The 23349-nt window shown below is 45.8% G+C and overlaps 1 protein-coding gene across 1 annotated transcript in view; it reads left to right on the top strand.

The window, feature by feature from the left end:
• COLGALT2 (collagen beta(1-O)galactosyltransferase 2) overlaps positions 1 to 23349 on the top strand; it is a 256817-nt gene that overhangs the window by 200075 nt on the left and 33393 nt on the right. Inside the window, exons 5-7 of the mRNA XM_086957029.1 lie at positions 2643 to 2847; positions 5966 to 6085; positions 16213 to 16289. Of these exons, the coding sequence (XP_086813155.1) occupies positions 2643 to 2847; positions 5966 to 6085; positions 16213 to 16289 (402 nt within the window). The remainder of the gene's footprint in view (positions 1 to 2642; positions 2848 to 5965; positions 6086 to 16212; positions 16290 to 23349) is intronic.

The raw sequence follows: 23349 nt of genomic DNA, 5'->3' as shown, positions 1-23349 counted from the left end.
AGCAGGGGGAGGGGGGCTTGCCGCCGACCCCAAAACTCGTGCCGCCTGGGGAGGTCTGACCACCCCCTGCCCTGCCTCCCCTCGCTATGCCACTGCCCCCACAGAAACATGCTGGTCGCAGAAACGAGTCTGGGCAAAGCTCACGCAGCCCTTCATCATTTCAAAGCCAATGAATGCAACGGAATTACTTAAAAATGGCACCCGTTAATCAAGCGCTTAGAGGCACCACTTTCAGGTGTGCATTGCATTTGCTTTATTGCGGCTGTATGGCTAGTGGACTCGTTCTTTGACACACACTCTTATGTTCACCACTAAGCGTGCGTCGTGCAACGAGAGCCGGGTTAATACAATGGAAAGTATCCGCGGCTGTGTTACAAGGCTTAGAGGTGTGATTCATTCACGAAAGAACAATTTCATTCCACTTTATAAACTTAAAATTGATAGGAACGACCGTTGCATTAAAATGTTAATATCCCCCACCCCCTCTTTTAGCTCATGTATTCTACAAGGCTTTCAGCATAGCCCTTGTTCGCACAGGCTACTGCCAATATATATTTTACAAAGTCCCCCTTAAAACCATGTTTTAATCTGTGAGCATCACCTTGTGAAAATCAGCGCGACCATGTTGGGTACCGAGTACAACATACATACCAGCAAAGACAGGCTACCTACTGCAATACTCAGTAGGAGAAAATATATAATTCCAAGGCTATTTACACACCACAAAGCCCCTTGAAGTCTCTTTGGAAAGCACTGCAACACAAAGTTCACACAAAAGCTATAGGTATGAAATTCTTTCACTGGAAGACCTTTTTTTCTGAATTTCAGTCCAGAATAAACTGAATGTATAGTATTGAGCTTTCATTTTAACATCGCGGGTTTCGTTATTTTAATTTGGAGAACTTCAAGCCCGCTTTTATTTTAATATAGCGGGTTTCATTATTTTAACTTGGAGAACTACAAGCCTGCTTTCATTTTAACATCGCAGGTTTCATTATTTTAACTTGGCGAACTACAAGCCCGCTTTCATATTAACAACGCGGGTTTCATTATTTTAATTTGGAGAGGCTGTCTCTGTGTGCTACAGGGTGAATTGACTTAGATCCCGGGTTGTATGTAGACTGCAATGGAGGAGGCAGGGTCTGCAGAACCCTGTGTACTGCGCGCCGAATGTGGAGTGCGTGTTTTCATGACAGTGCAGAGAAGGCTTCCTGTTTGACAGAGTTACTGTACTGCTTCCCGCAGGAAGAAGCTGCTAGACGAGTTAGCGATGTCCGTCCTTTAGATTGTTGGTAGTTCAGTTATCGCACTCGCTCCCCCCTTCCACACCGGCCACCTCTCCACAGAGTAGCGCATCTCGTCGCCTCATTATCATGGCATAAGACAAAGGGCGGCAGAATCGGCTCCTCTGAAGAGTCTGCAGCGGCAATGCATGAAGCCGGGGAAGCCTAGAGTCACTGAAGCTAAAAGCAAAATGTTCAGCAATCCAATTTTGCACACTAAAATCGTCTGGCCGAAGGTTGTCTTGTGGAGAAATCCCTCGATAAAGTGCTTGAAAAGGAGATGTGTGGTTTGCAAAAGATCACAGAGAATAACAAGACGGAGGGGAGAGGGGAGGAGAAATGCGACACGGCGGGAAGGGGAGGGGGCGGAGCGGGTAAACAAAGACGGACATGCACGCGCCCGTGACTTTTAAGGTCAATGCGCATGCGCATAAGCTTAATGCGCATGCGCATTGACCTTAAAAGTCACGGGCACTGCAAGGAATCGCCACGATTCCTTGCAGTGCAGATAAAGAGTGGATAACTCGCAATACTCTCGCCTTGCTCGATGCGCATGCGCATCGACAGGCGAGACCTAAAAATGATGGGAGGACTTATAAGAAGTGTAGGTTACAAATCATAAAAGAAAGAAGGACGAACAGCAAGAGTAACCTAGTAGTATAAGACCAATAGGGAAAACTGGTAACAGAAAGGGCAAATAATATGTAGGAAGAGTCCAGTTCAGAAGTGTTTTTTTCAAAGGAGCTTTTTAAGCTCCTTCTTGCGTATTTAATGAGAAGCGGTGGTGTGCGGGGAAAAGGGCAACGAGTTCCAAATTCTAGTAGTGCGATTGAGTACAATTAAGTCACAAATGCAGTTTTGAAGGATGGAGGTTCTAAAAGGAGGGGGTTCAGCTCTGCGTAGATAACATCGGAGTAATACTGAGTCCAGGAATTGGTCTTTCTGTCTTTCATTTATTGCTTCTTCCTAAACGTTATTTTATGTAACACATTCGGATGGTGTAATGTTCATATGTCGGGGGAGAGGTGATGTGAGTGATAGATGTTTGCAGTGAGTGCTGAAATATGGGACTGAGTGCTCCAAATTTGATGATTAGCTGGACGACGTTTGCAGTTTTAAAGGACATCTTTTGCCTCCCTTCTGTAATAAATCTTCCCTTACACCTACCCAGATGTCCTGTCCTCATTTGCTAATCATGATTCTTTGTGTTTAATAATGTCCACATCTTTCAGAACAAAAATTTGCTTATATTACATTTTATTTTTGGGACATATGCAAATTGTTGTCAAAGTAAGGCACAAGTTAATAAAATAAGGCTATTGATGAGAATAAAGTTATATGTTTCCTTATTTATATCAGGGATACTACAAAAGAACACCTGATTATGTCCTAATAAGAGAGTGGAAAAGAATGGGCTGTTTCCCCGTCCCAATGGTACACTCAACGTTTCTCATTGACCTGAAGAAGGAGGCTTCAACGCAGCTTCGATTTCATCCGCCGCACAAGGACCACACTTGGGCTTTTGATGATATCATCGTATTTGCGTTCTCCAGCAGACAAGCCGGTATACTTGTATTTCTATTAAAAGTGTGTAAGAACATTGTGGTGAGCAGCTGAAGAAGGTTATTAATGCACTGATGTTTTTGCATAGCTACATAAAACATAATTTCTGATTTCATTATTTCAAGTCTGGTGGCTTTTCTACTTCTTTAGGTAATTGAATGAGTGCAAAGTGACCTTTCGCCAACAGAACCTCTCAGTAAAATGTGTTCTTTCTATAATTCAGAAAAACAGGACGTAAGGTATGCCTCTGCTCAGAACTGGGGACTTCCTGGTGCATTATGGGTAATTTGCGGTGTCACCTCTGCTAGATAGATAGGTCCCTTAAGTATTCACCTTCTGGAGCAGCAAAAGCAACCGAAGCTCCAGAAGACCTTTGCTTGCAGGTTGCGGACGCTTTGTGGTAAAAAGTGTAAGAATATGAACTTTAGGTGATACCAAATCTAGCCCAAAAGTGCTCCAGAGACACTCCAACCCTATGGAATTAGAATTAACAATGCATGTTCTGAAACCTAGTGGCTTAAAGATCATGTAGAGAAATCACTCATTATCATAATAATTTCCACACTGCCATTTCCATATTCATTTTCGCGATGCCGCCCAGGTGTAAACCACCATTTGCATGTCAATGGTTCCTGTGCTGATGTGTATGTAAAGAACCAGTGTAACAGTTGCCCTTGCAATATCGACTCAGTCTTGAGAGCAATGGCATTGATGGTATCCACATAGACCGAGTGTGTAAAGCAACATTGCCATGCTATGCTAGTATCGACGTCACATCAGTATGTAAAGAACCATGGCCGTGCCAGTACCCACAATGCCCCAGCATGAAATACACACATTGCTTTATGACAATATCGCCTGTGGGAATGCTATTGTTATATCTGCACTGCATTGGTATGAAAAGCAGACAAAGCAGTACTAGCATCCATATTTACAATCAGTATCTAAATCACCAATGCGAAGCCAGCTTCTAGATTGCTCACATTATGCAAAGCCTAATTGCTAGGCCAGTTTCTGCCACCAGCACAACAATACACATTGTATTGCCCCTGATGTGTAGAGCAACATTTCTATACTAGTACTCAAATGTGATCTCCAATGTAAAGCATCATGGCCCTGCCAGTGTCCAAATTGTCCTAGCATGTAAGCTATTAATGTATGCCACTATCACATCTCTCCCAGTGTGTAAACCACAATTGACATACCTATGCAGGTTTAGTGATATAAATACATTTGGAGGAACCCATAGGGCTTTTATTATGTGGCTTTCTCTTTGGTTCACTCTCTACTACCCCAGGATTATGTTCCTTTCAACTTCCCACTCTCCATCCCCACAAAGGCTGGCACACCTGCCCACCCAATAGACTCTAGATACCCTCCTCCATTAGTCTGGTGCCCTGGTACTCAAAGTACAGGCTGGGGGCCGCATGCGGCCCTCTCGACCTTCACATGCAGCCCCCAATGGAATGACTGAAAAGGGCTGCTGTTTACTTCAGAAAGCACTAAACATTCCCAAATGTGTTAAATAAACGAGAAAGTGTTTATTTACTGGCTAACTGGATTATAAGTAAAGAAACAAATAAGCTGTCCAGCAAAACTTAATTTAGGAACACATTATTTTTTTAATACATCTTGCAACAAATGTGTAAAAATATCACAAAGTCTCTTCTAAAATAAAAAAAGTGTCTTTCATTAACATGCAAAAGGATTACACCTTAGTACATCAGAATAGATAAGTGCATTCAGAAGTATTTTATTTAAAACTGATAGTTTTAAAAAATGACTGCAGAAAATGATCATGCCTCCTCACACCCTGACAACAATGCCAATAGTGAACAAAGAGGCACGTCAGTTCCCACTTGGAACCTTCAGGGTGGTCAGGGCTGTTATTAAACATGGACAGCATTATAGTTTATTGTATCAAACACAATGGGTTTGTACAGCATATATCCTGAACTGATGTATTTAAAGGTGCACATATATATATATATATATCCTAATAAAGAAAAAAGAGGCAAAGTGAAATTAGGATCAAACAATTGGGTCAAGTAGGGAAGCCAGAATTGATTCTAGGTTTTCTGGTTTCACGTTGTGCAATTCTATTTCATTTCAATTCAATAATCAAGCTACTTCCTTTATACACTTGCCTCTCCTAAAGTAGCGATAGCATACAGAGAAGGCTTACCTCAAGGTGCGGTAGAGATATAGCGATTCAATTACAGCATAACACAGTATTGTCAAATATATGACTCTTCTAGAGACTAATTTAGAGGGCAATATGGAAATATTCCCTCAAAATAATTCCGTGACTCACTGACCACACCATGTATGTTATTCGCTTCCTGTACACACACCTCAACCCCCGCAAAGCCCCACTCCCACCGTACTGTCATTATTGCGGACTTCGGGCACACCACAGACCATCGTTTGTGGTCCCTGGAGAAATGTTTGCAAATACCCATGGTCTGGTGACTCTCCTGATGTCGATCCATAAAGAAACAACAGAACTTCAATTTAGGTTTCGATTGAGCTACAAACGACTAGTTCCTTCTATGATGTACTTATGCCTTGTTATGCAATTGTGCAATTCCCGATATATGTTTAATTAATGTCTTCAATCAAAGATCATACACTAAAAATCCACTCCTAGACTATTCTCACATTTCCAATGTCACTGAAGATAATCATGGGTTTAACCCTTGACCTTTGACCTCATTCATTCATTCATTGTTACTTGAACTGCCCCTGGTAGAAGTATCTCTAATGCCTTGCAACAAATTAAATTTTTTCCCGCATCCCAACTGCCCCCAGGCATGTGATCCACTTTTACTTTTTTATAGGAACAATCTGGTGACAGTGGTAGGCCCCCTGTGGCTGCCTTGTTTACCCTAACTCTACAACTGGGCCACCTACCCTCCTCCAGACCAGTGGATCATTTTCGCTGAGATTGCTCATATATTTTAAATAACCTATATGAAAAGCACAGTGTGAAATATCTTGTTTATCTGCCGGACAAATTAGGCTCATTGCAATGACAATAGTTAGGGGAGCAACATACAAATCCACAATACTGTACACAAGATATGAAAGGCACACCGTTTCACTTTTGTATTTTGCAGATGTCCAAATGCATATCTGCAACAGAGAACACTACGGCTACCTGTCTGTGCCACTGAAATCACACCAGACTCTGCAAGAGGACATTGAGAACTTCATCCATGTGCAGACCGAAGCAATGAGTATGTATTTTCTCTATATAATCAAAATATCTATGTTTTATTTGTTCATTTTCTTTATAAAACTTGTAAATGAAGAAAATAAGTAGAAAAATTTAGAAAAAACTTTACCAACAGGGTTGTCAGTTCAGTAGATGCTGCTACAGGGCAGTAGTGATTGAGGGGGGGGGGGGAGTTTCATAAAGGAAATACAGGGGAAAAAACGGAAAATGTAACTTACCTTCCCGGCGGCCACCTCTCCTCCATTCTTCTGTCCACGATGCAGGAAACAGGAAGCACCCAGGCTCCCCTAGCCAATCACGATGCTGCTGTCACCAGCATGACAGCAGCGTCGTGGTTGGTCTGAGCACCATGGTTTAGCGTTCAGACAGGGGCTGGGTGACTCCACCCAGGCTGTGAAATACAGTCTGGGTTGAGCCCAGCCGGTAGAGAACATGCAAAGTGCACATGACTGTTTGGCCGGCCCGAGACAGCCTGCCAAACCATCATGCACACTTAAAAAGTGCCAACCACTCCTCCCCCTGCTCTGTGGGCAGCCAAGCCCCAAACTGCCCCACACCTATAGAGACACTAGCGAAAAACAATGGCCCTTTCTGGCAAATCTGATCATGTGCATCATTACAGTCAGCATTTTTCAAGTTTTTTATCATTTTAATTGATTTGTCACAGAAACATGCTTTTATTTCAGCTATATCTCCTTTATTTATTCCTAATTATCATTATCCTGAAGTTCTGCTCTTGATGGCTAGTTCTGCTTTTGATGGCTTGTTAATTTTTGTGACATTAATTAGTTTAAAAAGAAATAAATAATAGCACCCTCCTATTCTAGAGTAGCAATAGCTCTGTGTCACTTAATATGATGCAGGAATAGGAAGCCTTATTAAAGCACAGAGATATCATATAAATGTTTGTGTTTGCCTGTTATGTTCATGAGGAGCGGTTGGAAGGGTTGCATAAAAACTTCCACTATAAGATTCATCTTACTTTTCATAAAATACATATTCCATTACCGTGCAGGTTCTCACCACTTGTTTCTCTCTATTTTTCTATTCTGCACAAAAGAGAAGATGGAAGCACACTAAAGTACAATCCCAGGTCAATGAATTGCAATCGTGAGCACTCTGTGGGTATGAATGGAAATGAAGCAGTGCTGTTCTTGAACTGAATGTTAAGGTGAAAATCCCTCATTTTCAGAATGGTAGCCCTCACCCTCCATAGAGGTGACATGCTTCATCATAGGACTCCTCCTCACACCGATGACATAGTCCTCGGCGTGGGCTACTACCCTGCAAAGGGTAGCACTTATACTGTAAGAATATTGAGAGCCTATGATGGATGAATGCTGAAGGTAGCTCTTGTAGTTGTAGTGTCAAATTTCCCTGTCACTTAAAATACAGATGTACTAATGCTGTTAAAAAACCTAGCGGTGGAGAAAACAATCTTTAATCAGGTCTCCATTTGATAATAAACTTAAAAACAAGGGGAATCGTTCAGCCCTCCTGATCGGTCAACACGTTTCAGCCCCCTATTTGCCATACTCTAAGGTGCTCTGTGCTTTTATCAAGAGCAAAAGAAATTCTCTGTATGAAGCCCAACAAGCAAATGTGTAAGTATTTATAAAAGGAAGGCCTAATACATGACCAGGTAATCTTGAGGGGGCTGATTCACAGAACTAACTTAAGACAAAATCCTAAACTTACTACTTTTGATATTCACAGAAGTTAGGATTTTGTCTTAAGACAGACTTAAGACAGACTTAAGACAGACTTGAGAAAGACAGAATCCTAACTTAAGTCTGTCTTAAGTCTGTCTTAAGACAAAATCCTAACTTCTGTGAATACCAAAAGTAGTAAGTTTAGGATTTTGTCTTAAGTTAGTTCTGTGAATCGGGCCCGTAGGCTTTTCTGTTGCTAGCGTTCAACAACTAGGCTCTGAAATAAAGACAGCAATAATGCTGTTAACTCTTATTATGTATTATGGCTATTCACACATTTCGTAAGACTGTGAGGTAACCCTGTACGCACACACATGGTAGAAAGCATATAGCATTCCTTATGATTATAAACTAAGTGTAAGTCGCAGGGAGTGATTACGAACAGACATCATGCTTAGATTTGTCTTTCCTTGGAAGTCTCAGATACCGCCAATGCTCAAAGAACCTAACTTTAGGATCGGCTGTGGAACCAGTACCAGTAAGCTAGGACTTGTGGTAATCGTGTATCATAAAACAAAATATGTATAAAGTTGGAAAAATACATAAAGGACCTGTTCGGAAGATGGCAGATTGGTATGATTAATTATAAATCATTTTATATATAGGTACCTCTATGTCCTATGATGTATCATGCCACCTCAACGGTGGGTGAGCCTTACCATCCTAAAAAAAAGGGGTTTTTTTTGAGTTCGAGAACCACACTTATCCTATTTGTCTCCCTGCAGTATATGAGTCCTCAATTGATTCCAATTACCCTAATAGTGCTAAAGCTAAGATTTTGTGGGCAATCTCAGGACAGATGTTTGCAGGTATAACCTCGTTTTATTTGTCTTCTTCCATAGCACATTCACAGGTATTGTAGACCGTGTTTTCTGACGTTTCTCAGTGATATGACTCATTTTTCCTTTTCAATTGAAAATCAAAAATGCTATGAACTAACCCTGTGCGTAACAAAACCTTTGGCCCCATCCCCTGCAAGAAATGCAAAGGGGGCCCACCCATTATGCCCAGACCTTCTCAGTCACCAACCACTCTGTAGAAGAACTTCACAGTTGCAGCCTGCTTCCGCATGACAGCAGCAGTAGTTTTCGTGATACATTTAGCTGCAAAAGAGAAACAAGCATTGGCAAAACCAATTGCTCTCACCTATGCAAGAGATATAGGCTTTGCCAATGTGTTTAGCCATGTTGTACACCGCGTGGTTGCTGTGCAGCGTGGCTAAAAGTTAGTGGCATAGAGGAGAGGGGAGTGTTGTAGACTTGAGTGTTGTAGGCTGGAGTGGCGTAGAATTGAGTGTCGTGGAGTGTCATAGAGCATTGTGGCGCGGAGTAGGGTAGAGTGCTTGGAGTGATGTAGAGTGGAATGGCATACGTTGTCATGAAGGGAGTAGAGTGTAGTGGAGCAAAGTAGGAGGGCATAGAGTAGGGGGGCACAGAGTGGAGTGGTGAAGAGTGCCGTAGAATGGAGTAGTGCATCGTGGAGTGGCAAAGTGTTTAGTAGAGTGGAGTCTCTCAGAGTGGAATAAAGTTGCATGGAATGGCATAGAGGCATTTTCAAAGAGTGGAGTTGAGTGTTGTGGAGTGGAGTAGAGTGGCATAGAATGGGGTAGAGTGGCATAAAATAGAGTGGCATAGAGAATTGTGGAGTAGAGTGGAGTGGCATGGAGTGGTGTACAGGGGTTGAGTTTTGTAGAGTGGCGTAGAGCGACGTGCAGTGTCATAGAGTAGAGTAGAGTGGCATAGAGTGTCGTGGAGGGAGTAGAGTGGAGAGACATAGAGTAAACAGGCATAGAGTGGAGTGGCATAAAGTATCGTGGAGTAGAGTGGAGTGCAGTAGAGTGGAATAGAGTGGAGTAAAGTGGCATGGAGTGGAGTAGAGGGAGTTGAGTAGAGTGACATAGAGCAGAGTGTCATAAAGTGGTGTCATTAAGTGGAGTGGAGTAGAATGTTGTAGAGTGGAGTGGAATACAGCGTCGTATAAATAAAAATATGACATGCTCTTTTGTCTCCCTATCTGCTGCACAAGTAACACAGATGTATCGAGCAGAATCCTGCTTACTGGCTCATTTGCCAGTATAGGAGGCAAATGGAAAACATCCCTGAGCTCCTCCCTCTAGTGAGGGGGATGTAGCCCACACCATGACTAGGCATCACAGTGTGAGGAGGTTCCCTATGAAGAAGCATGCCACCTAAGGTGGGTGAGGGAATTCGTCCTTATAAGGGAATACTCCACATGATTTAGCTACACCAATTCTCTTTTCTCTTTCATGTTCTCTCACTATTAGACCCAGGTGCTTATTTTGTGGTTTATATAAGGATTTGAGGAGTCAACGTCTTCTGCTAGTCTGTAAATCTCCCCTGGCCGTTTCTTTTTTTTTAAAATATTTCCCAACATGGGAGTGCCCCTCCTACCAAGAGGCACGAGTCATTCCACTCCATCCAAGCATCAAAATGAATCCTGGTGGGGAATGTGAAACCATATGAACTAGTTGCATGATCAGTTAGCCATTTGTGGTACCAAAACTGCTCAATCTACAGGCCTTGGGGAAGGGGAATCAAAACCCCTATGGCAGGTTGGTTTATAGAAGTACCCCAGTGGAAGTAACTCTAAATTAGACCCTCTCCAGGGTCGTTGAGGGGGCCCCAATAACAAACTCTGCACTACTCAGGGGGGTCCTGAAATGTATAATGATATAATCATTGTTCTGGTCCTTTGGCCCAGGCCCCAGCCATCCCACTCTGTGTAAGCAAGATGTCATTTGCCCTATAGAAAGGGAACTTCTTCTACTGACCCAATCAATTCCGACATTTATTTGTCAGCTCTTCCTGGCCCTCCCTCTGTTTTGCATGCAGCTGTGGAACTCTAACCAGAGCAGCGACATATGGGCAGCAGGCCGGCGGTAGACCGATCACTGGCTTTCTACGTAGGGAGGGCTGAGGTTTTTAACATAGATGACATCTTCCCACCAGATCCCCCGTTATCAGTCGTTGAGACTCCATTAAATTCTACACTCTTTGATGCATGTGAAGTACTCCCACCAACTGTTGTTTACCATAGCTGGTGGAAGCATCATTGGGGACGCTATAAGATCCCGCCATCCTCGGCCTGATTAACTTGTCGTTGGAGATAGGGTGACCAACTGGCATTGGTGCAAATTCAGGACGGTGGGTGTAAAAATTCAGGACAAAGGGTCAAAATTCAGGACACAAATTCAGGACAGGAGGTCAAAATTCAGGACAAAACTTCAGGACAATAGATACGTTTTACAGACACATCAGAGGTCGCGCAATAGTATATAAGTAAGCCCAGCCATTTCCAAACATTTTCAACCATTTGCAAACCTATCCATCATGTATCCTTCCATCTATCATTTCACTCATCCATCCCTTCATCTATCCCCTCATCCATCCTTTCACTCATCCTCCATTATCCATCCATCCATCCACCCTTTCACACTATCCATCTGTACACTTATCCATCCACTCTTCATCCCATCCATCCATTCACTCATCCATTCAGCCATTTACCCTTTCACCAATCCAGCCATCCTTTCACTTACTAATCCTTCCACCCATCCACTCTTTTAGTCATCCATCCATCCTCCCTTTCTCTCTCCATCGACCCTTTCACTTAGCCTTCCTTCCATCCATCCATCCACCCACCCATCCATCCATCCATCTACTCATCCACTCATGAATCCATCCATTGCCCCAATCACTCATCCATCTATCATTTCACTCCTTCACACATCTATTCATCCTTTTGTCCATCTACCCTCCCTTTCACTCACTCATCCATCCTTACACCCACCTTTTCACTCATATGTCCATTCATTCACCCTTGCACTTATCAATCCATCCATCATTTCACTCATCCACCTACCCCCATCATCCACCCACCCACCATCCATTCACCCACTCATCCATCCTTTCACCCACCCACCATCCAATCCACTGATCCATCCTTTCACCCACCCACCATCCACCCACCCACTCATCCATCCATCCTTTCACCCACCCACTCATCATCCATCCATCCATCCTTTCACCCACCCACTCATCGTCCATCCATCCATCCTTTCACCCACCCGCTTATCCATCCATCCATCCTTTCACCCACTCTCCATCCAGCCATCCTTTCACCCACCCATCATCCATCCATCCATCCATCCATCCATCCATCCATCCATCTGTCCTTCCTCTCATCATCCATCCATCCATCCATCCCCTCATCATCCATCCATCCTTCCCCTCATCATCCATCCATTTCCCTCGTCATCCATCCATCCTTTCCCTCATCATCCATCCATCCATCCATCTGTCCTTCCCCTCATCATCCATCCATCCTTCCCCTCATCATCCATCCATCCTTTTCCCTCATCATCCATCCATCCATCCTTCCCCTCATCATCCATCCATCCTTCCCCTCATCATCCATCCATCCTTCCCCTCATCATCCATCCATCCTTTCACCCACCCCCTCATCATCCATCTATTCCCTCATCATCCATCCTTTCACCCACCCCCTCATCATCCATCCATCCACCCTTCCCCTCATCATCCATCCATCCACCCTTCCCCTCATCATCCATCCTTTCACCCACCCCCTCATCATCCATCCATCCATCCTTCCCCTCATCATCCATCCTTTCCCGTCATCCATCCATCCTTCCCCTCTACCATCCTTCCTTTCATCCATCCTTCCCCTCACCCATCCATCCATCCCATCCATTTATTCTGCCCCTCATCCATCCATCCTTCCCCTCCATCCATCATCCTTCCCCTCATCCATCCTTCCTTTCATCCATCCTTCCCCTCACCCATCCATCCATCCCATCCATTTATCCTGCCCCTCATCCATCCATCCTTCCCCTCCATCCATCCATCCTTCTCCTCATCCATCATCCTTCCCCTCACCCATCCATCCATCCCATCCATTTATCCTGCCCCTCATCCATCCATCCTTCCCCTCCATCCATCATCCTTCCCCTCATCCATCCTTCCTTTCATCCATCCTTCCCCTCACCCATCCATCCATCCATCCCATCCATTTATCCTGCCCCTCATCCATCCATCCTTCCCCTCCATCCATCCATCCATTCTTCCCCTCATCCATTTATCCTTCCCCTTATCCACCCAGTCTTCCCCTCCATCCATCATCCTTCCCCTCATCCATCTTTTCCCTCATCAATCATCCAGCTACCCTTCCGCCCATACATCCAGCTATTTACATTTTCTCGCATCCTTCCCCTCACTCATCAATCCATCTATCCTCTCTCATTATCCATTTATTCAATCTTTCATTCATCTATTCACCCTTTCACTAATTCATCCAGCCATTCACACATCCCTTCACTTACTTACTCGCCCACCTTTCCATATTAATTTTGAGCTGAGCCCCTTTGAGAAGAGGCCCATCAAGAACTTCACCCTCGCTGCAGGGGCCGTTCCAGGACTGGGACAGAAGCCACCCAGGGAGGAGACAGGATCCACCACAGGGGGGGACAAGAGCCATCACAGGCGGGGGTGGACTGGAGCCACCACATGGGGGGACAGGAGCAGGAGTCATCACAGGAGAGGGAACTTGATCCACCAGGGTAGGCACGGGGGTGGGCATGCAGTATTCTAGTATCATCTTGGGCTTCTCGCCCCCTCCTGCACAAGACAACGAGAAGACAGGCTCTCTGTCCAAAATGCCATCCCCCACTGTGATATACAGTACTTACAGGAGATACTCTAAGAGAACTGATTGAACTGATTGTTCTCCATACTTTGTTAATCAGTGTGGGTGCGATTGTGCCATTTCTTTATTGTATTACATTATGCATGTTTGAAGAACCGAGGTTTGCTTACAAATTAGTGACAGTAATTAAGCTCGGTGAAGAGAAGCAGGTGCTGCCTCGGTGTAATCAGGGGTGTAATCTGGCCGAGTCTAGGATGTTTGGGGCCCTGGGTAGAAATGGAATGTGTGAGCCCCCCTCTAAATAGCAGATACAAGACGCATTCAGGGCTGTTTGCATGTGAATGGATGCCCCCTGCTCCTGAACCTGCAACCCCTCCCTCTGTCACCTTCAAGCACCTCTTAACAGCTCATCAAAGCTGGAGATGTGAGGGTTGCCATCCCGCTGTGCCTCTACAGTGCTGCTGGGGGTCTGAGCTTTCATACAGCATCGGAGTCAAGAAGGGAGGTGGGGGCAAGCTGTGCCCGGTTAAAATTACGGACAAATGGCGTCCGTTAAAGAATCCTTCACGGACAACGGACAGACAGCCAAAATTACGGACTGTCCGTGAAATTTACGGACGGTTGGTCACCCTAGTTGGAGATAATGCCCTAGGCACCCTCCCGTGCTCCAGTTCGTAAAACATGAAGCTTGTTTTTGCTGTATAACAGAGTTAAGCCCCCTTTCAGTACCTTCCAGCCACACCAATAATGAAGAAAGCTCTTTACTTGCAGAGTCTTTGATTTTCTCAAAATCGGATTCCATGAGGTCCACCGCCCATAGGGGCTTATGCGCAGTCTCCTCCGGGTGAGTGTTAGTAGAGTCTAGGACAGTCAAATCACCATGGGGGCTTGCAGGCCGATGAATCCTGGGACGTGTGATGCTGTCTAGGCCGCTTAATGGCTCAAGCGGACTGGTAAATATCTTTCTGTCGCGCCCTCAGCTGGGTTGGTGTTGAAGACGGGATTTGAATCTTCATAGCTGCTATACTCACTGTCCTCCTCCATAGATCACCTGTAATATTTATACTGGTTAGGCGGCACATTGAAGAACTGTTAGGAATTGGGTCATCTGGCCTTCCCACAGTAAGTCACCACTCTGTAAATTCAATTTAAGTGGATATAATACCCATTGCCTCTTGCAACATTTTATCAATACTAGTTGCGTTTGGAGAAGTCGTCCCTCTCGGGGGGCGTCCAGGGGCTTTTCTTTTGCCCATACTACTTAAGCAGTATCAATAATCCTCAGGGCCACAAAAGAAATAACAATATGCATAGACTAGCTTCCAAAATTAATGAGAAGCACTTATTCCCAATTTCATGATGTTAGATGGTGGGCCCAGCACAGCCTCTTTTGGGCTCGGAAAGGTTGTTGTAGTGCTATATGCGCCTAGGGGTATGGCCTCCTCCCCCCACAGGTGCTGGCAATTGTGGGCGGAATTCCCAGGCATGATGAGCGCTGGGACAGGTTGTCCCCTCCAGAACAACTATGCTGGCTCTCCCATGCTGCGGAAATCGGTGTAGTGCTATATGCGCCTGGGGGTATGGTCTCCTTCCCCAACAGGTGCAGGCATTTGCAGGTAGCGCCTCCAGGCGTGATGAGCACCGGGACAGGTAGTCCCTTCCAGAACAACTATGCTGGCAGATTTATTTGCATCTGTGTGTGGGTAGATAGATAGATAGATAGATAGATAGATAGATAGATAGATAGATAGATAGATAGATAGACGTACAGATGCTGGTATGATTGGTATTTTATTGTCCTTGCGATACAAAAATGAGAGAAATCACCTAACGGTCGAATTTATACCCCTTATCAGAACATACTTTAAACAGTTAATGTAAGAAGAAAGCATTTTGAAATGTGCTCTAGAACTGCCTTAATGACCCAACTGATAATTTAAGTAAACAAAGATAGAAAGATCACGTTAAAATAAATACATACAATTCCATATACAATTCTAATTAAGAATTATGTCGGGGTCTTTGCAGACTACTAAAAAGTGAACAGAGGGCCGGTATTTGTATCTGAGAAAGGTGACAACCTTACTTACCTTTGTCCCAGTTTTTTCTTTGCCTCCTCTTCCCGTCTCAGAGGAGCAGTGCCCTGTGAAGGATGCGCTCACTGAGAGGCCCCATCCGCTTTTGTAAAGTGTGTGCCTGGTTGGGATTGAAGAGAAACAAATACATTATGTTGTTTCTCTTCACTTCTCGGTCTGCGCCAGGCAGCTCTGAGCATGCTGCAGACTGCAGCTTCTTTAGAGAGACGCACAGCACTGCACGGACACCTTAAGGGGGCCCCTTCATGAACAGAAGACTTTGGGGCACCCATGCACTGCAGGGCCTACCAGGGTGCCAATTACGCCCCTGAACTAACCAACTCTGTTTAAAGAATATCAAAGTTAGTTATGACTCAAAATTCATAGGCTGGCCCGCTGGATTCGTGAGTCACAGATTTTAAAAACTGTGCCAGAGAGAATTTCCAGCTGTGCACTCTATATATCACTTCACTATGTTTGATTACGTCAGCTTAGTAATTTCGTAGCCAAAGTTGACTAAAATCCGTAGACAAATAAAAACATTTTTTTACTTGAAAAAACTCAAACACAGATGCTTAAACTACGGTGAGTGCTAACTAATGTCATTAGGGGAGGAACAGAAATGTAAATAACGTTCTAATGTTCTGTATTTGTTTCAGTTGATCGTCCACCCATGGAACCATCGCAGTATGTGAACCTAACTCCAAAAAGCTCAGACAGGATGGGCTTTGACGAGGTAAGCGAATTAAAGACTTTATACACTCGCATTTTAAATCCAGAATCTTAGATCTGTACTATCATTGTGGGCTATATTTAGAAAAAAAATCCAGAGAAGTCTTAAGCTCCGATTCTACAATGTCTTCTCATAAGAGCTAAATCTCTTAGTAGGAAATGTGGAAATGTAATTTGTCACCGGTATTTTCTCCTTGTGGTTTTCATGAGAACATATGGTGGATGTTATTGCTATTATATCCTTTTAATTTGGATGGAAATGTACTAGACTGTAGGTATAGTAGTGAAAAGTGCATCTTACATCCAAAATTCACTCTCACAGCTTTGCATTACTTTGCCTATTTCTGTTGGCATTAGTATTAGTATGATAAAAAGATGAATGACTAGAGCATTTGAAATAAATCCCAGTAGGAGTTTCCTTCAGGTTAAGGTCTTTGGTCTCGTCACAGAACAGTGGCGGAAGACTTCAGCTATACCATGCAAGCCCAGAGAGGATCTCCATCCAGTAATTAAAATTAAAAAACGCAAGAAATAGATTAAACAAGCTCTGGCATAGCCAATAGATCTCTCCTTTAGAGCCTTATAAGTATTAGCCATGCAGCACATTATCCAGGGCGCTACAGCATCTATTGTTACTTCACGTGGCAATGGTGAAAGGCCACACATACCCAAGGAATGGGCTTCTGTGCTATTTATTGAAAATATGATAGAGGCTCTTCAAAATTGAAAAAAGTGTATTTGATTAACAACGAAGGTAAAAACAACACAAACAGGGGCACGGTTTGACTAAGTTTACTAGCGCCGAATCATGATTCCAACAACTTTACAAACTGCCTAAATATTATGACTCTAATGTTTAAATGGGTACATATAATATAGATGCCACTTTGTTTCAGGTGTAACACTGGTGGTATTACTTTTGCAAGACTTATTGGGTCATGACTGATTTGCATTTGGCTGGGTCCAGGCTGGGTGGTGCGGTGAGCAAAAGAATGATGGATTTAACCCAGATCCTTGTGAGTGGGGGAGAATGTTTGCATTGTCCAGCATTCCGTCCATCAATTGTTTCTTTTGCATTTGTCGCCCTAAGTGGGAAGGGTATGCTCAGACGTGGGTCCCTTGCTCACTACACCACTGGATTCAAGCTAGCCTGGCTGATGTAGGGTGACACCCTGAAACCGGTCCCAGGATGCTTGTTTCTTGTCCAGGGAGGACCTAGCTTGGCATTTCGGGCTGGACTGTTCCCACAAGGAACGGGATCAAGACTGATTTGCATATGGCTTGGTCCAAACTGGGGTGGTGTGGTGAGCAAAATAATGATGGATTTAACCCAGATCATTGTGATTGGGGGTGAATTTTTGCATTGTCCAGCATTCCGTCCATCAATTGTTTCTTTTGCATGTGTGCTACATCTCAACATAATTTTGACTTTTTAGCTACCTGCACCTCATTTTTCATTATTTGTAAGTTTGCTTTGCCTTTAGAACCCAGATGAGTCCATGGTATCCATCCTCGTAATCTTAACATTAGTGTAATACAAAAACGCGTTTGTGCTTCGCGTACCGAAATGCTTTACAAACACGCCATAAACACGGAAGTTGAATTCAGTTGAAGAAAGGCATGAGGTGTCCGTGTCGGCTGCGGAGTGGTTCATTTCAAGCATTTAGTTACTGCAATGCCTACAGGTCATTGGGTGCTATCTGTGTATAATAAAGTCAGGTCCATAACAGGCCAATAAACAAGCACTGGCGTTGCCAATAGGTCTCGCAGTAGGAACGTTGGAGCTATTACAATTGCAAATAACAATGCCTTTAATTTTTATTTTGCATGTTAAAAACATAAAGGGCTTTGTCATTTACAAAACCAATACCTCCAACTTTCCTACTGCGAGACCTATTGTGCACTGCACAGTGTGTGTGAAAGTGGCACTGCGTGGGTGTGAGTGGCTTTGAGTGAGTGTCGTTGCGTGGGTGAGTGGCGTTGCATGTGTGAGTGGCGTTGCGTGTATGAGTGGCGTTGCATGTGTGAGTGTTGTTGCATGGGTGAGTGGCGTTGCGTGTGTGAGTGGCGTTGCATGTGTGATTTGCGTTGCGTGTGTGATTGGCATTGCATGGGTGAGTGTGGCGTTGCATGTGTGAGAGAGGGCTTGCGTGGGTAAAAGTGGCGCTGCGTGGGTAAAAGTGGCGCTGCGTGGGTAAAAGTGGCACTGCGTGGGTGTGAGTGGCGTTGCGTGTGTGAGTGGCGTTGCGTGTGTGAGTGGCGTTGCGTGTGTGAGTGGCGTTGCGTGTGTGAGTGGCGTTGCGTGTGTGAGTGTGGTGTTGCGTATGTGAGTGGCGTTGCGTGTGTGAGTGGCGTTGCGTGTGTGAGTGGCGTTGCGTGTGTGAGTGGCGTTGCATGTGTGAGTGGCGTCGTGTGAGTGGCGTTGCATGTGTGAGTGGCGTTGCATGTGTGAGTGGCGTTGCATGTGTGAGTGGCGTTGCATGGTTGAGTGGCGTTGCATGGTTGAGTGGCTGTAAGCGGGACTGCAGGAAGAGGCAGGAGACGGGTCTTAGTAACCAAAGGAAAAGGCTTTATTGTGGACAAGAGCTGGTCGGTACTTCTGAGTCTACCAGGGGGCTTCCTTGGTGAGCGACTCCTCTCAGTCCGACTCTTGGAGAGGACACCCTCGGTCCGCCTTTTCTTTAAGGTCCGCCTTCGGTCGACAGCGTCTGGCTCCGTCGTGTCGTCCTCTCAATCAGGTTACATGTAAATGAAAGGAGAAAAGCGCGTTACTGTCACGGCCTTTCAGATTACGAATCCCAAACACCCGGGGGGGGGAAGTGAGGTGAGTTCTGAGTAGTGCTCCCAACTTTTAAGATGCTTGTCTCCCGTGAGTTCGTGAATCAAACAAATGGCAGAAGTGAACACTCCGCCCCGTCCCCTTCCCCGTGTCTAAGCTTGAAGCGCTCTAGCGCCTCACCCGTCTCCCGATCCAACCCGCTATGCGATCACGTACCTCGCGAAGCCACGCCCCTCCGGGGGAGTGGCTGGGCGGATCGCGGTGTCGGTGGCCTCCTGGCTCCGCTCCGGACTCTGGTTCCCCTCCGGTTGCTGCTGGATGTCTTTCGCCGCTGCGGGGCTCCGCTCGCTCTTCCTCGTTCCTGGAGACGTCCACTCCGTACTCTCCCTCAAGTCTCACCGGTGGCCTCTCCTCTGCGGGGCTGATGTCCGACGAGCTTCGCTCCGGCTCCGCGTTGTCTACCTGTCGGTAGTCCTGGGGATCTTCCTGCATCCGCTGGAATCCCTCGTATGTCTCTGCCTCCTCCGTAGGCTCACTTGGCTGGGTCCGTCGCTGTAGTCTCCAGTCAGGTGAGTCGTCCTCCCACCACTCGATGTCCTCTTCGTCTCTGCTTCGCTCCGCGCCTCTCCTCCTACAAACCGCTCCGCCGGTGTACAGACACACCTGGTCTGGCTCACCTGCCTCTTTTCTAGCGGAGTTTGGCCACTCCCCCTCAGAACCTGGAGACCACTTAAAGGGGCCGCCGACCAGATCCTCTTCTTCTCCGCTGTACTGTTCCTCTACGTGGTGCCAACACGGCGATTCCAGGCTGGGCTGTGGAAACAGAAAGGGGGGTCCACAAGTTACTTTGACCCCAGGGGGCGCCTCGGGCACCCCGTTACATTCCTCCCCCCCTGAACTCTTCCGTTCGGGAAGGGGATAGCGTGAAAGAAAGTCTGCCCCGACATTGTCAGTTCCACGTTTATGCACCACAGTAAAGGAGTAAGGTTGCAGGGCTAGGAACCAGCGCATCACTCTGGCGTTATTCGCTTTATTACGGGCCATCCATTGTAGGGGAGCATGGTCAGTATACAGGGTAAACGGTCTGCCCTCCAGGTAATACGACAATTTGTCTACTGCCCACCTTATCGCTAAACATTCCTTCTCTACCGTGGCATACTTCAGTTCTCGGGGAAACAGTTTTCGGCTAACGTATAGTATAGGGTGGTCCGTCCCCTCCTCGGATTTTTGGGAGAGCACTGCCCCTATCCCATATTCTGACGCGTCTGTGTGCAAAAAGAAAGGTTTTGAAAAATCAGGGGACGTCAGAACCGGGGTGGAAGTGATACACTTTTTCAAGGCGGTGAAAGCCTCTTCCATCTCCCGGGTGGGGTGGAGTAGTGTTTTCTCCGGGTTCCTGTTTCTCAGGGTGTCAGAAAGGGGGGCCGACATCTGGGAGAACATTGGAATGAACCTACGATAATAGCCAATCAACCCCAAAAACGCCCTCATATCTTTTCTCGTATTGGGAAACGGGGTCTCTGCAATGGCTCGGACTTTCTCTATCTGGGGTTCTATCATCCCGTGCCCTAAGACATAGCCCAGATATTTTACTTTTTGATAGGCCATTCGCGATTTCTTAGCATTGATTTTCAAGCCTGCTTCTTGCAGTGTATCTAATACCTTCTGGAGATGATCCAAGTGGGTTTCCCAGTCGGGACTAAAGACGACAATGTCGTCGAGGTATGCCGAGGTGAACATGGACAACTCTTTCAATACCGTATTCATCAATCTCTGAAAGGTGGCAGGGGCACCGTGAAGACCGAAGGGGAGGACGGTAAATTCATAGTGACCGTCCTCGGTCGAGAAGGCTGTTTTGTGTCTGTCTTCCTCATGGAGGGGTACCTGCCAGTATCCCTTGGTCAGATCGATGGTACTGATAAATTTGGCTTCTCCTAACTTCTCGATCAGCTCGTCTATGCGGGGGATCGGATAGGCGTCAAACAGCGATACTTCGTTAAGTGCGCGAAAGTCCATGCAGAATCTTCTTGTTCCGTCGGGTTTTGAAATCAACACTATTGGGCTAGACCAGTTACTCTTTGAGGGGCGTATTACGCCCAACTTCAACATATCCTGGATTTCCTGTTTTATTCCTTGGCGTCTGGCCTCAGGGACTCTGTATGGCCTGATTTTCACGATTTTTCCAGGCTCTGTACATATCCGATGAGTGGCTAACGTGGTCCTTCCGGGAATATCTGAGAAGACTCCTGCGTTCTTTCTTAAGGTGTTCATCAGTTCTGTTCTGTCTTTGTCCATCAGGTCTTCATTCACGACTAGTTGGTCTATCGTACTGGAGGACAGCAGGGGGAGGTGTTCCGTTAAGTGTATCCCGGTAGGAGGGGGTCCAAGCCACTTCTTTAACAGGTTGACATGAAAGACTTGAGCCTTTCTCTGGGTGATTTGTAGCCTATAGCTGGTGTTACCGATAGTACTTATGATTTTGAAAGGGCCTCCCCATTCCGCTTTAAACTTTTGGGAGGAGGATGGTAGGAGTACCAGAGCCCAATCTCCCACTGCCATCCTTCTCCATTTTTTTCCTTTATCGTAGAACGTTTTCTGGCGCTGTTGGTTTTTCTCAAGATTGGCATACGCGAGTTCTCTTAATTTTCCGATTTTGGACCTGAGATTACGGGCGTATTCTAGGGTTTTCAGTGTTTCGTCAGGTGTTTCTTTCTCCCACGCTTCTTTGGTCATTTCTAAGAGGGATCGGGGTTGTCGACCATATAATAGTTCAAAAGACGAAAACCCCAAACTGCTCTGTTTCTGACCTCTTAGGACATACAAAGCAAGTGGCAGTACTTGATCCCACTCTCCTCCGTTGACTTCTAGCATCTTTCGTAGGGTTGTTTTCAGGGTCCTGTTGTATCGCTCGACGAGGCCGTCGGTTTGGGGGTGGTATACCGCCGTTCTGATCTGATGGATTCGTAGAAGCTGGCAAACCTCCTTCATGAGCCTTGATACAAAGGGCGTTCCCTGGTCGGTGAGGATCTCCTTCGGGAATCCTACTCTTGAAAACATTTCAATCATCCGGTCGGCTATGTGTTTGGTCGTTGTGACAGTCAACGGATATGCTTCTGGGAATCGAGTGGCATAGTCCACTATTACTAATACGTACTGATACCCCTTCCTTGTTTTTGGGAGGGGTCCTATTAGGTCCATGCCAATCCGCTCAAAAGGGGTCCCTATTATTGGCAGGGGTTGTAGTGGAACAGCCGGGGGTCGGGTCATGTTCTTTTTCTGACATACCTCGCACTCCTGACAGTACTTCACCGTATCTTTGTATATCCCTGGCCAATAAAAGTGGCGGAGCAGGTTTTGCGTGGTTTTCTCTGCCCCTATATGTCCGGCTACCAAATGGGCATGTGAGTAGAACAACACCTGCTCCCTGAAGGATAGGGGTACTAGCAGTTGATCGGGATCATCTTTTTGGGCCTGCCTATACAGCAATTCGTTTTTTACAATAAACCGTGGATATTGCAAGGGAAGTTGGTTCTTATCTCTCTCTGCCGCGTCCCACGCGTTGGAGAGGGACGCGTCATTTAACTGAGAGAAACGGAAACTACGGTCGAGCACCCATGGTTCGGCAGTTATTAAGGCAGGGACGTTTCTCTCCTCTTTTCCCGATTCTGAGGGGGGGTCTCTTGTAGTTAGGCTATGATTAAACATGTTTAGAAAATCTGGGTTATCAGTCCCTATAATGAGGTCCTCAGGGAGAGTGGCCAAAACCCCCACCCTTAGCGTATGTGGACTCCTCCCCACAGGTTCTATGGGCAGCATTGCCACGGGATAGGCCTTGACATCTCCGTGTACACAGCGTATGTTCACCCGGGTTTGTAAGAGGATTTGGGAGGGTAGAACCAGACGGGCGTGTACCACTGACTGGCGACAGCCAGAGTCTAACAGGGCCTGGAGGGAGGTGCCGTTTACCCCAACACTTACCCTGAATGCTTGACCCATTTCGCTGGAGAACATCACCGCCTTGGGAAGATATCCGACCTCCATAGGTTCATCCGGCGGTTTCCTACGGGGGCAGAGCCGGGCGATGTGTCCCCAGGTGCCACATTCAAAACATTGCGGCCCTGTAGCCAGAGGCCCCTCTGTTCTCCATGTTCTTGTCCTTGGGATATCTGGAGGTTTCACTGGTTTCCTTTCGGTTTTCATCGGAGTCTTATGTTTCTCACTCTCCCAGGCTTGAGAGATCCTAGGTTGGACTCTAGAGAAGGTCGTCGCCATGTCCCCGGCTTTT

Source organism: Lissotriton vulgaris, chromosome 1_1, assembly GCF_964263255.1.
Source record: "Lissotriton vulgaris chromosome 1_1, aLisVul1.2, whole genome shotgun sequence".
Lineage (NCBI taxonomy): Eukaryota > Metazoa > Chordata > Amphibia > Caudata > Salamandridae > Lissotriton > Lissotriton vulgaris.
This window is presented reverse-complemented; position numbering and strand designations above follow the sequence as displayed.